Source organism: Lissotriton vulgaris, chromosome 2_1 (assembly GCF_964263255.1).
Source record: "Lissotriton vulgaris chromosome 2_1, aLisVul1.2, whole genome shotgun sequence".
Taxonomy (NCBI): Eukaryota; Metazoa; Chordata; class Amphibia; order Caudata; family Salamandridae; genus Lissotriton; species Lissotriton vulgaris.
This window is the reverse complement of record NC_141687.1, coordinates 1,805,063,574-1,805,078,596: the sequence shown is the minus strand read 5'-3', so window position 1 is coordinate 1,805,078,596 and position 15,023 is coordinate 1,805,063,574. Positions and strand designations below refer to the sequence as shown.

General features: G+C 43.0%; 1 protein-coding gene across 2 annotated transcripts in view; it reads left to right on the top strand.

Moving 5' to 3' along the window:
- Window positions 1-548: 548 nt before the first annotated feature.
- The window catches only part of OSBPL5 (oxysterol binding protein like 5), an 841,363-nt gene continuing 826,888 nt past the window's right edge, over window positions 549-15,023 (top strand). For both annotated transcript variants that reach the window (XM_086957869.1, XM_086957868.1), the window contains exon 1: window positions 549-615. In XM_086957869.1, the coding sequence (XP_086813995.1) occupies window positions 610-615 (6 nt within the window). In that variant the 5' untranslated portion in view covers window positions 549-609. The remainder of the gene's footprint in view (window positions 616-15,023) is intronic.

The window sequence follows — 15,023 nt, the reverse complement described above, 5'->3', positions numbered from 1 at the left end:
CAGAAGAAGGCAAAACGCTGAAACGCGTCCTCACACGCAAATAAATTATTGAAGCAACCCCGCGAGTGCAGTGTGTTTCTGACACATGGTGAGGAACTATTGTAAGATATTGATACAATGTGCTTAGTTGTGGGCAGTTAGGGGTCATCTCCTGCGCCCAACCTCAGAAGGCAGCAGATGACCAGCGCTCATGGATGAACTGTTACATAAGCGTGGTTAGAATTTCAGATTCTCATCAATATATTCTACATGGACCATCATTATTTTGTGTTGTCACTCCACCTTCATAGTTCTACTACTGGCAATACCACTGCATTTTTTCATATCCATTCCCTTTTATTCGAGATTCAAAACTTCCAAGTATTTAACTTTGATAATGAAAATACACCTGAGGTTACACCACAAGCATATCCTGAATTTTCAGTGCACACACAAAATAAGATCATCGAATTGTCCCCAAGTGTGTCACCTGTTTTTCTCAGGGCAGATAATTAAGTACATGCCCTTACTCTCTTTATTTTTCTAAGGCTATTTGGGTTTTTATTTTCAGCCAGCAAAATACCTTAAAATTAAGGGCCCTATTAGAACAGAGATTCGATTTCACGGCTGATGCAGGTAAGTGCCATCACACATCTTCGTTTCTCTACAATTACTTTTCAATTGTTTTTCTGAATGTTTTCCAATTATATCTTTATTAATTTCCTTGTAGACTGTGATCTTCCATTCATTAGTGTGAAGGTGATATACAGCGAATGTAGTCTAGACTTCAAAACTAATGATAAAAGATATATATATATTGTGATAATTCTCAGTGTTTTAAGTCCAGACTGATGAGCATCCTTTAGAACTAGCAACATATTTATTTTGTCCTGCCCTTAAGAGTAGTTTCTTTAGGGTAAAAAAGTGAGCTGTGAAAATGATAAAGATTCATCGTCCCAATGATAAAGTGATAGGAGAACATTATTAAAACCTTGACACAGACATCAAAAGCAGGGTAATGCTCTGCATTCACACTGAGATACTGAGTATTTGTAGAAACATCTCCTAGTGCTGTCAGCTGTGACACCCTGCAGCTGTTAGGTCTCACCTAAGCAGCGCTTTCGCTGTCTCTTCAAGACATGCTGTATTGAGGATTTGTGCATAAAGCTCCGCCCACTTTCCATCCATCTTTTTAATTGGCTTCTGTTCTTTGTAAATTATGGCTTTTCATTGGGCAATAGGCCTAGCAGTACCTTCTTAGTAGCCACTGTGGTATTCCATGACTTGATGTCATTTGGAATTACCATATGTCATTTAGAATCATCCTATGTTATGTAGAATGTTTTGCCTTGACTTTTACTTTTTTGCTGTGGAGTTGAAGCTGTTAAGACCTATCTTTCTACCTGTGGTTGTTAAGCTGTTCCTCTGGAATAAATCTTCTTGGAACCTACATTTTGTGTATTGGACTTACTACACAATTACTGGCGACGAGGATGGTGTCATTTGGAATTACCATAGCCACCTTATCTCTTCTTGTAAACTCCCTTGAGAACATCCCTCATGGGAGTTCACAAGAAGACTATTTTTTGAAGGCTTCAAGCAGGACACACACTTGGTCCTAAGCTAGGTTTGCAGTGCTTACTTCACTCACAAGAACATCTCACATTTATATGAGAGCTTATACTAATTTCCCTTCATCAACTCCACACAGAGTAGAACCTAATCTGGATTTAATTCTTTTGTCATATTTCAAAGCTACTAATTTTATATATGGACATAGCTAGTTGAATGTACTTGTGGTACTGTCTCGCGTGCAATGCATTATTGGTAGGGTGGATTTACCATATCTTCTGTAGGGTGCAGTACCATATGAGGCCAAAAGAGGTTCCCTGGGATCTCTTTTGGCCACTTATGGTACTGAACCCTGCAGCATGTCTAGATAAACATAAAATTGCCATTTATAATGCCAGTAACTCTATCTCCAACACATGCAAGACCAATTGCATTTCCAATGCAATAGGTCTCAAATTTGTTAAAGTTATAGCTGTTGGTGTTGAAAATGACAATGACTCACTGTGAGGCGATCCGCTGCTGCCTGGACCCTTTGGCTGAACTGAAAGCCGTTTCTTGACCCTGCAACCTGCTCTGCTTCTTGTCCACCCGCCTCCCGCCGCCTGACCCCTGTTCCACCTCGGGGTGAGGCCACCGAGCGGAGTGCGGGGTGGCTAAAAACTACAACTCCCAAGAGCCTTCGGGACGCAACCCGCGTCAATTGCGCGCCAGGAGGCGCATAAATTACCAGTCACCCCCGTCTCGCGGGACGCCGGGCGAAGCCCGGGCCAAGGGCTGGCCCGTTTAATCCCGTTCAAGCCCGGGTAAGACAGGACTGGGCCACCCCCCTGACATTTCACTTCATTATTGTGGTTCTACTAAAATTAACACCCGGGTGTTGTTTCTCTGCACTCTGGTATTGAGTCCTTTGATTCTGCCACAATGTCACCCAGAATCACCAGAAATAGCAAACTTACCCACACTGCCCAGGTTATAGGGCCAATAGACCAATTCATTGCCAAGGCGAACGATGCTATCAATCAAGGTGTCCTCTTACTAGAAAGGAGGGTCTCGCAGGACTTAGCTGCAGCCAGGCGTTCCTCTTTGGGACTCTTGGCCTCTGCTGTAACACCTCAACGCATCCTAGACCCTGGTACACAACACGAGACTCCAATGGTCCCCGGGACTGTAGATTTGTCAGTGTCTATCGACCTCTCCACAACACAAATATCCCAATCCTCTGTATCACACCTTCCCTCATCACTTGAGCGAACTCCGACTTTGTTCATAAACCCCCCAGGTGAGGACCTTCCCTCCCCCACCACGAGGGGCCAGAGAGAAGGTGCTATCCCGAAAAAGAGTAAGGGCAAAAAAGGAAACAAGAAATCCTTACAAAATAATAGTAATACACGACAGGAATTCCCGCCACAACTTGTTGAAAATTCTCCTACTTTAGCCCAAGCTTCAACTCACTCGGCTAAGCCCCAACAGCCGACCACTAATTCAACGTCAGAAATTATAAACCTTTCATCTGACACGCACAACCTTATTTTGAGTGGCAACACATGTATTAGGCAGGATCCTAATACATACGATACCTACATACTGGCCTCCATAGAGTCTCTAATAAAACAGCATCTCCAACCATTAGAGGTATCATTATTGAAAATCGAAAAATCTTTAGCCATACTAACATCTGACTTAAAAGCTAAGAAAAGCTCGATCCCTACGCCCTCACTTTCTGTGGCCCAAATACATAACCCAAAGCAAAAAAACTCTGGGGGAATAAATCCTCCACAAACACTCAAAGCCCCCAAAGTGGTGAAAACCACAATGGCGGTCCAACAAAAACCAGCAAACACAATTCCCGCAAACCTGCAGCATACTGCAGCCAGTACAGCCGCAAAAAAGCCAACCACTTCTGTTACTTCTTCCCTCCCTGCTCCACCTGTATCAGTGGGCCAACCCACTAACCTATCAGCCACCCCAACTCCAGCAAAGACACCAGCCCCAAAAAAGACCTCAGCTCCTAAAAAGACACCTGCCCCAAAGAACGCAGCCTATAACACTAGACGCAATGGAGCGCGCCCAGCTTACCTCCCTCCAGAAGCAACACCATATGTTATAATTATGACTGGGATCCCAGAGCTACACATTAACTCTGATGAGCCTGGATGGTCCCTAAAAAACAAGGTACTACACTGGCTGTCAATGAACCGACCACTTCCCCCCTATGCTAATAACAGAGTGGTTTCAGTTCGCAGAGTGCCCTGGGTAGGGAAGGAGCCAAAACTGATCCCAGGGGACTGTATAATAATACATTTTGAAGATCCCCAAACTGTGGAACTTATTTCCTCATGGGGGCCTCAAACCTCCCCTAAAGGAATCTCTACAAAAAGATTAGCCTTTTTCTATCCCCCAGCTAAATCTCTACCACCAGGCCCTGAATGGAACTGGACTCAGGTAGGCAAGTGGAACAGTAAAATGAACTGGTCAACCTGGTCAGGACAAGGAGGCAGGGAAACCATGCCATTCCCAGATTGGAGGGGTGTTTCCACCTATAACAGGTTTGACTGCCTGGAGATGGTGGATTGACCACCAGCAGTCCAGGGACTGGATAATGGGAACTCACCCTTACCTGGCTTAACACCTTCAATGTTATCAAGCCTCTGTCAACCCTTAAGTCCACTAGCCAAAGTGATAACTTCAATGACCACAACAGATATAATTGAAACTGATATAATTGACACAGAGGTTGAAGATTTCCACCAATGTGACCTCACCCTGCCATGCACTATTGTTACTAATTCCAATCAAGGTGTAACTTTGCCTTCCCCCCTCAATACCGTTTCCTGTGCATCCCCAAAAACTCCAGCACAGAAAGGAAGATTTGTACCCACTAATGAAACCTTGCTGTCCCATTTAGTATCAATACTGTTTTGGAATGTGGCAGGTCTCTAAACCAAGATTCTATCGGCATCCTGGTTGGACTTTGTTACCACACACCAGATAATCTGTTTGCAAGAGACTTGGACAATTGACCCACTGCACATACAGGGCTACCTAACGTTCCACTCTCCGGCCTGCCCATCAATACATGGCAGACCAATGGGGGGCCTCGTCATATACATTTCAATTAACCTCGCAGTAAGAAAAATCTCCATACTACGTACTACCCCGAATTACCAAATTCTTCTGGTTACTTTTAAAAATGGTACGTCATATAGTATTATTAATTTTTACAACAATTTATCCCAGATAGAATGTATAAAAACTGTATCAGCAATTACCATGTCTATAAGTGAACAACGCGCTAAACTTTCATCTTCATTGTGTAATGTAATATGGGGAGGTGATTTCAATGTACAATTGTGTCCAAACTATAAGAAAACTGATTGTGGCCTTTTAGACGAAAATGACTGCCCGTTGACACATTTTACCCACTCCCCGTTAGGAGACTCCCTTAATGAAAGTTTAATGTCCCTAGAAATGTTGTATGCTAATGAACTCGTAGACCCTCCCGTGGATTTCAAATCTACTTTTCACGGTAGGGGTTGTTTTAGCACCATAGATTTTATTTTGTGTTCTTATTCTTTAAAGGGTACACTTTTTCAGTTCACTACAGGAACAGAAGTATCAGGCGATCACTTCCCTAACAGCATTGTATTAAAGCTATCTATGAATGTTCCTCATCCTTCACGGAAGAGCTTACTGACCCAAAAAGCATTAAGTATGGATAGAACCAACGGTTATTCCGTGAAATGGTCACGGGTAGACCCACTAGTAACATCAAGTAAGATTGTAACTAAGGCACTCCCTTGGATAAACACCTGTCTTGATGAGGATTCTACCCCCGAGCAAATTATTTCCAGTTTTGGGGAAATCCTTAAAACTATTCAGAATAAGTTAGTTCGAAGCCACAAAACAGGTACTCATCCCGACCCAAGATGGTTCGACACGGCATGTCGGAAAGCACTAACCGCCCTAAAGAAAGAACTCCATAACCCAATTAGAGACAAGGACAAAGTAGCCAAGTTAAGATCTGAATACAAGCAGGCCCAAATCACATGTAAAAAAGAGCATAAGAAAAAACTGTGGGCCCAATTACATGAGAGCTGCCATACAAAGGACAGCTCCCAGTTCTGGCAGGTAGTCAAATCTCCATTTATGCTTGAGGCCAACACCCATCAACACCTAGATGTAGCAGTGACCGCGGACGAGTGGGTGATTCACTTTTCTAAGATCTTTAGTGATCTCCCCCCGGTTAGCGCGGCGCAACACAACCAAGCAACTGGGTGCCCAAGAAAGAGGGTGTATCCAATTGATCTATTCTTCACCCTGGGGGAGGTTATAAGTGCATTATCCTCCTCAAAAACTGGAAAGGCTCCCGGCCCGGATGGTGTCCCACTAGATATATTTGTCTCTAACATTGATTTATGGTCCCCAATCATTACCCAGCTAATGGCGGCAGTGTTAAGCACTGGCCTTTTGGATTCCTGGTCCTCCTCCATACTTCTCCCTATTTTTAAAAAAGGGGATAGAAATAACCCTGCCTGCTACAGGCCCATTTCCCTCCTGGATTCACTGGGAAAAGTCGCGGGCCGCCTAATTCTCGATCGTTTACAGGATTGGGCGGCAGAAAATAACATCCTTACCGACCTCCAGTATGGATTCCGGGAGGGACTGGGTACCGTAGAACAGGCTTTAAACCTGACACTTCTAATAGGAAAGTATGTGGGAGTCAAACGGGGTAATCTATTCATGGTCTACGTCGACCTTAGCGCGGCGTTTGACTGTGTAATTCACGCTAAGCTGTGGTCTATCCTGGAGGAGTTGGGAGTCGATCCGCCGCTCATCAAATTTCTGCGCGAGCTTTATTCTGAAGCTTCGGCTTGCATAAGATTTGGAACTGGTGGCGAATTAACATCTTCTTTCCCAATAACTCGTGGAGTTAGACAGGGCTGTGTCCTGGCTCCCTTCTTGTTTAATCTATACACCAATGGTTTGGAAGCAGCCATGCTTGAAGGGAGTCAGGATTTACCTACCATTAACCACCGCCCAATCCCAGCATTACTTTATGCTGATGATTCAGTCATCTTCGCTAGGTCCCTAGTACAGCTACAGAAACAGTTGGATAAATATTGTAATTATATGCTCTCACTTGGGTTAAAGGTGAACAAGACCAAGACCTTTGTCATGCAAACAGGGCCCAAGGTGAAAAGCTCCAAACATCTTTGCATTGAGCAATCCAAACTGGAACGTGTTAGAGAATACCCCTATCTGGGTATCCTAATAGACGAACAGCTAACATGGAAAAGGGCACTAGTAACTAGAAAATTGTTTTACCAACGTGCCACCTCTGCCCTTGTTTCATTTTCCAGAAAAATGGGTAAACCATCCCCCTCCGTATTACTTAAAATTCACCAAGCCAAATGCCAGAGCATCGCTACATACGGAGCCGGTGTATGGGGCTATGTAAACACGACTGAACTCCAAAAAATCCAAAATGGCTTTGCAAAATACCTGTTGGCCCTTCCACAGAGCGCCCCCACATACGGATGTCATATTGAGCTTGGGATTGACTATCTAGTAAGCATGAGCGAATTTTGCGGATCTCGCGTTCGCGAATTTTGCGGATTTGCGGATTCGCAATCCGCAAAATCCGCGAATTCCCGCGAATTTGCGGATTTTTTTTTTTTGTGTTCGCCCGTGTTTCTGCCAGTTCGCGAGGGTTTTGTACACTTTCGCAAATTGCGAACTTACCTGTCGGGTCGCAAGTTTCGCGAACTTGTTGTTTCTACGTGTCCAGCCTGTTTGGGACACTCTTCTTCATCACTGCCACTCTCTGTCACCACTGCCACTCTCTGACTACTCATGCCACCCTCTGGCCCACCCATGCCACCCTCTGTTTCATCACCACACCCTCTGGTTGTCCAGTGTACATTATTTTCGGCAAAGCAAAGCACACCTTCCCTGCCTCAAGTGACCTGAATTAATTTGGGGCTGATTAATGTGTCACAGAATATTTTTTTAGCTGGCACCTGCTTCCTTAGTGCGCCCTGATTAGTGATCTTTTGCACTTGCTAAGTGCTTTCATTGTTGCAAAATTAGTTACAACACCTGCCCTGCCCCAACTGACAATAATGAATTAGGGGCTGATTAATGGATTTTAACTTCCAGCCTGGCTCCTGCTTGTCTCCCTTAGCTGTAATTCAGGACCTTTGTGGCATATGTGTAACTATTCTGAGGTTCAGAGCAGGGTCACATAATAGTTTCAACTGGCAACTGAACTCTGGAGGGGCCCCTCAGGAAGCACTACAGGAAATGGCTACTAATGATGAGCCTGAACTTTTGAACCTGGTAAGTAGTTACTTTCAGTTTTGCTAAGATCGTATTTCTGCAATTTTGCACTTATTCGCGGGGCGCGAACTCACGCGAACTCACGCGAACAGTGCGAGCAGTGCGAGCAAAATCCGCTGCTCGCGGATTTGCGGATTTTGCGGGAGATTCGCGAATCTCGCGGATTGCGGATTTCCCGAAAATCCGCAAAATCCGCGAGCGGAACGGATTTTCCGCCCATGCCTACTATCTAGCTGATTATATCAAATGTCAACCAATGCTCCTATGGCACCGCATCTGGTCTAAGCCTGAATGCCATCTCACTCGTGCCTTGATCTTAGATTGCTTAGGGCTGACATCCTGGAAAAATATTCCATGGTTGGCATATGTTGTCAACTTTTTAAAAGATTTGGATCTTAACCAATATGTCATAGAGCCATCACTAATCAGTGAGATAAGCAGAAAAACCCTAAAGTGTCACTGTCTTAACCATCTCAGGGAACTTCGTTTGAGCGGCGAAGTACCCAAGCAAACAAATGCTCACATGTTGATGGTCCAAGTGTCACCAGGTATTCAGCCTTATCTCACATATCATTTGTCCAACCACGAAAAATACTTACTAACCAGGTTCCGTTTTAATTTGTTTTTTCGATTGGTGACTTTTCCAAACCCATCAAATTGGTCTCATGACTTGGAGAAATGCCCATGCGACAAGGTCTCGCCCCAATCTACCATGCACGTAGTCTTTTTCTGCCATTTTTACGCCATAATACGCAAACGCTGGGTTCTGCCAGTGTTGCGTCAGATGGGGCTGAGGACCTGCCGACCGGCGTTTCTAGCATTGCAACAGCTCGAATCACAATACGTGGCAAAGAATTTAGCCATGTATTTGAAATCATGTTTTACAATTCGCAAAGCAATAAGAAATGAAGACCTAAATCCTTGAAATTTTGTAATAATTATGTAATTGATGTAAAGTGTATTTTCCCTTTTTTATGCTTCTTAATTGTACTGTAACTTTGTAAAAACAATAACATGTTTTTTTTATGAGGCAATGTTTTAAAAATGATGATGTACTTTTTATGATTAACAAAACATTTAATCGAATAAAAGAATTTGAATTGAATTGACAATGATTTTTACTTTTGCTTTTTTATACCATTGGCAATAGTGTAAAGCAAATATAATTCCACTGCAAACATAAACAAAACGTTCTGCCCCATTGTTTAAATTGGCTCCAATACCTGTCCTTTGGAAATGGCAGCTTTTTGTTGGTCGATAGACTTAGTATAGTCAGAACACAAGCTATGTCCTCTGTAAGGCTGGCAGTGGTTACTTTACTCTCTAGCACATCTCACATGTATATGAGACCTTCTATTAATTTCCCTTCATCAGCTCCACGCAGAGTACAACCTAAACTGGAATTAATATAATAATTATTTTGTCACATTTCAAAGCTACCAATTGTATACATGGACATGACTAGTTGAATGTCCTTGTGGTACTGTCTTGCATGCAATGCAGTATTGCTAGGGTAGATTTACCATATCTTCAAAGTTTAGGATGCTCACTAGGGACCTCCAGGCACAGCTTGTGCTACTGCACCTAGACAAGCAGTGCTGGTGCTTTGCTCGCTAGGGACATCTAGGCGCAGCTTGCTGTACTGCACCTACCACATCTTATTTATATTAGACCTTCTATGAATGCCCCTTCACCAGCTCCACATAGAGCACAACGTAATCTAGAATTAATATAATAATTAATTTGTCACATTTCAAAGCTTCTAATTTTAGACATGGACATAGCTATTTGAATTCCCTGGAGGTACTGTCTTGCATGCAGTGCATTATGGGTAGGGTAGATTTACCATATCTTCATAGTTTATAATGCTCACTAGGGACCTCTAGACACAGCTGATGCGACTGCACCTAGACAAGCAATGCTGGTGCCTTGTTCGCTAGGGTCATCTTGGTGCTGCTTGCTGTACTGCACCTACCACATCTCATTTATTTTAGACCTTGTATAAATTTCACTTCATCGCCGCCATATAAAGTACAACCTAATCTGGAATTGTTCTAATAATTGTTTTGTCGCATTTAAAAACTACTAATTGTATACATGGACATAGCTATTTGAATGTGCTTGTGGTACTGTCTTGCATGCAATGCATTATGGGTAGGGTAGATTACCATATCTTCTAAGTTCATGATGCTCACTTGGGACCTCTAGGCACAGTTTGTGCTACTGCACCTAGGCTAACAGTGCCGGTGCCTTGCTCGCTAGGGACATCTAGGCGCACTTGCTGTACTGCACCTACCACATCTCATTTATATTAGACCTTCTATAAATTTCCCTTCATCAGCTCCACATAGAGTACAACCTAATGTGGAATTAATATAATGATTATTTTGTGACATTTCAAAGCGACTAATTGTATTTTGTACTTTGTACTTATAGTTGATGCTTATGAGAAGCAAGGCTGGTAGTAACTGCGCCACTTTTACTGCCAGCCTTGTTGTTCATAAGCAAGGACTATAAGCACAAAGTGCGCGTTTAGGCACCACTAGCAGCTTTTCAAAACACATAAATAAAAGACATTTAAATTCTCGAAATGCAAGACCTATTGCATTGCAAATGGTTGTTTGGTCTAAGCGAGTGATAGTGATCCCTAGAGTGATGGGGAGCACACAGTGTTGTTTAAATGCCCCTCACACACCAACAGGCCCCTTGGTGTCATGCTTCATCATCGGGGCCTTCGCACCCCTCTACGGGATGCGGCGTGCTACGACTCGCGAATACGCAGGAGCACTTGAAGTGAACTATGTGTGGGGGTGTGTGTGTTTAATACCAAGATGTGAGTGAGGTGAGGTGAAAAAAGTGAGTGATTTTAAAAAATACCTGGCACGTGGGATGAAAAAAACTTTATTAAATCCCCGGCTGGTATTATTAAAATTAAAGTGCAAGGCGTGGTTTTTAGAAAGATACGTATTAGGGTATCAAACCACTGTGTTAAAAGTCAACATGTTTCGGAGGTCAAAGCCCCCTTCTTCAGGACAAGGGTGAATGCACTTACCCTCCCCTTACTCACATGTAAGATGTAAAAGTGAAAAATAAAAATTACCACAATGTGTAATGTTCCTCACAATGTTATATATGTATGTGAGTGTAGTTGCGCCCAATTGGCGTAAGAACCTGTGAAAACAAAATCATAGATAAACATACAGATCTAAGTATCACAGTTTTAAAGGAGAAGAATAATGCTTCTCTGAAAAAACATCAGGTAGCACCCAAAGAATAATTGGAATCTGGAACAAAAATAAAAAGTAAAAAGGACACTACAAACATACACACACGCAAACCAACACAACTCACTGCTCAGATGGAATGAGAGCAGAACAGTGAAGACAGAAAGATCTTACTTAAAGTTCCCAAATACAGGACTTCATGAGCCTTTAACGTATATTGGGGAATCCTTCCTTTCTAATCAGAAACCTAGGAGATCAATATCAGAGATTTAGTAGAGGGACTTAATCATCAGAGTGCCAAAACTATAGTATGAAACTGCTTCTCATGGTGGTCTTATAACTCACGGTTACAGTTATCATGGTTGCATCTCCATCCCAGACAACCAGGATATCATCTATATACCTTCGCCAGGTGCGAATCCTCGCCCTGTGGGGATTGTCGGGGTAGACTTTTTTATCCCGATCGTCATCCATTCCCAGGCGTTTAAATAACACCGATAGCTTTGTGTTTCTTACGAAGCGTCTCCGTTGACGCAGGCGCGTTTGCTGGATCTGCCGCGCATGCGTCTGTCGGGCACTGTTGTGCGCATGCGCGGGGGATCAGCGTATGGCGCTAGCGCACAACCGGACACTCGGAGATTTCTCTCCGTATTTGGGCATATACCGGCTTGCATTATTCAATCAATCTCCACTAATTACCCACAGGCAAGCATATAAAAAGGCCCCAGTCCCTTTGCAGCTCACTTCATCGGAGCCGCGTTGAGGGAAGGCAGGCGATTAGCTGTTGCTGTAACCGTGAGTTATAAGACCACCATGAGAAGCAGTTTCATACTATAGTTTTGGCACTCTGATGATTAAGTCCCTCTACTAAATCTCTGATATTGATCTCCTAGGTTTCTGATTAGAAAGGAAGGATTCCCCAATATACGTTAAAGGCTCATGAAGTCCTGTATTTGGGAACTTTAAGTAAGATCTTTCTGTCTTCACTGTTCTGCTCTCATTCCATCTGAGCAGTGAGTTGTGTTGGTTTGCGTGTGTGTATGTTTGTAGTGTCCTTTTTACTTTTTATTTTTGTTCCAGGTTCCAATTATTCTTTGGGTGCTACCTGATGTTTTTTCAGAGAAGCATTATTCTTCTCCTTTAAAACTGTGATACTTAGATCTGTATGTTTATCTATGATTTTGTTTTCACAGGTTCTTACGCCAATTGGGCGCAACTACACTCACATACATATATAACATTGTGAGGAACATTACACATTGTGGTAATTTTTATTTTTCACTTTTACATCTTACATGTGAGTAAGGGGAGGGTAAGTGCATTCACCCTTGTCCTGAAGAAGGGGGCTTTGACCTCCGAAACATGTTGACTTTTAACACAGTGGTTTGATACCCTAATACGTATCTTTCTAAAAACCACGCCTTGCACTTTAATTTTAATAATACCAGCCGGGGATTTAATAAAGTTTTTTTCATCCCACGTGCCAGGTATTTTTTAAAATCACTCACTTTTTTCACCTCACCTCACTCACATCTTGGTATTAAACACACACACCCCCACACATAGTTCACTTCAAGTGCTCCTGCGTATTCGCGAGTCGTAGCACGCCGCATCCCGTAGAGGGGTGCGAAGGCCCCGATGATGAAGCATGACACCAAGGGGCCTGTTGGTGTGTGAGGGGCATTTAAACAACACTGTGTGTTCCCCATCACTCTAGGGATCACTATCACTCGAGTGGATTCCACTTTGTTTATTTATATGACTCGGGAGACTGAATCCACTGACTCTCTCTCTCCCCCCTCCTGTTAGAATTTGTTTGGTCTAAGCATCAGTTCACATGTAAGTTCAGGACCGGCTTTAATGCTAGTGGCGCCAGTGTGATGATGTTTGTTTGTGCACCCAGTGACTTCCTTCTTCAAGGATACTCTCCCTGCCATCCTTTAACGGTGCCCCTCCAGTCTCCAAAACCATGCTCTCACATGCATTTCTGAAAGCCGATCTTTGATGACAGGTAATAGCTCACTGTTCTATATTAGGCATTTAACTAACAAAATGCAAGTAACAAAAGAATCTCGCTGACAAAAGCAGTAACCCACTGAACTACTTACATTGTATGCACTTCTGTGATCTGCACTTCTGTGACACTTCTTTGAGCTGGCTAATTAACCCTCTTCACCATTTATGATGAGTCAAAATGTCCACTAGACAAAACTCCTTCTCTCTGCAGCTTTTCCAATAATCACCAAAGTTATCTTGAAATTGTTATTGTTGCTGGGAGAAAAGAACACAGCATCAGGTGCTTTTGATTCCATAATATTTGAAAAAACTCCCCTCGAAGTCAGTGCCCAGAGCGGATCCTGTGTAAGTTAGTCTCCTCACCCCACCCTGGTTTGCTTATCATTGAGCTTCAAACAAAAGAGTGCTTAGGGTCACGGTTTATCAGTATTTCAACTTCATTCAGATGCTCTCTATTTATAGTTATTTTTGATTTGCATTAAAAAAATTCATGTGCATAGTGCATTATTGTAATACGCGAAGCAAACCGGAGACAGAAAAATTATACTTTTTGCCCACTAACTGATAAAGTGCTTTTAAGAGAAGAAGAAATAGTGTTACAAATTATGTATCGCATCTTTTACATGGCTGGAGCTCCTATTTTGAGGTGTGAGCTGGGTAGTGCCTTAGTACTAGAAACTTACCTCAATCTATTTCAGATTTAAACACCAAATAACACAACAGAGTTTTACTTAAACTGTGCCATAATTTCCATTTTTTTGAAGTTTCACAAGTTGTTTACTGTGTGTAGTGATCTGTGGTTGTCAGAAACCATTTCCGAGAGCCACATGGCCGACAGGAACAATTGACCCCAACCACGGTGGTAGGCACTGCTTACCTACCACTAGTGTCCTAATATCCGTCCTATTATGCCGTTACAAACTGGGACATGTGCACCATTTCCTCTTGACTCTCATGTAAGCAAAGATAGACAGTAAACGACTTCTCAGGGAGGGGGAGGGGGTGGGGGCAAATAAGAAGAGCTAAACAATCAATCAACGGATCAAATAAATCACTCTCTACCCCAGTGCTTATCTGCTTGCACAAAATAGTACACAATTAGCTAGGCACCAGGTTTTAGGTTAAATGATACCATCCCCAGGCTTATGCTGAAATGATGCAACCACCATGGTGTCCTTATCTCCGCCCAACTCCTGCCATATGGTATCCGCCTGAGGTCGAGGATGTTCCCTTCTTGTAAGTCATTTTTCATCAAAATTAGGCAAAGGTACAAGTTTCACTATGTGGTTACCCTGGGAAACATGTGCATCAGTTCATGTAGGGCCAGATGTAGGTAAATGAGATTTACCGATTTTTAATTACCGAATTTTACCGATTCGGTAATTAAAAATCGGTAAATCTGAGGGGTGGATATGTAGGAACATCCAGATGTTCCTTTTACCGAATCGGTAAATATCTGTATTTACCGATTCGGTAAATACCGACCGGTAATGCCCCATTCATTCCTATGGGCTTTGAAGCCCATAGGAATGAATGGGGCATTACTGGTCGGTATTTACCGAATCGGTAAATACCGATTCTGACAAGGGTGCAGGGGGTGTCACTTTGACACCCTCTAGCACCCCCAAAAAAGGTTCGGGGGCCATGTGGCAGGCATACCTGCCCTAAGGGCAGGTCTGCCTGTCATATGGCACAGGTGTGCATGCACACATGTGCATGCACACCAGAATCGGTATTTTACCATCAAATAGTATTTGATGGTAAAACACCGATTCTGTAATGCTTGTGGGACTCAGAAGAGTCCCACCTACATATCAATTTTACCGAATCGGAAAAAACACCGATTCGGTATTTTACAGAATCGGTAAATTTACCGATCGGTAAATTTACCGA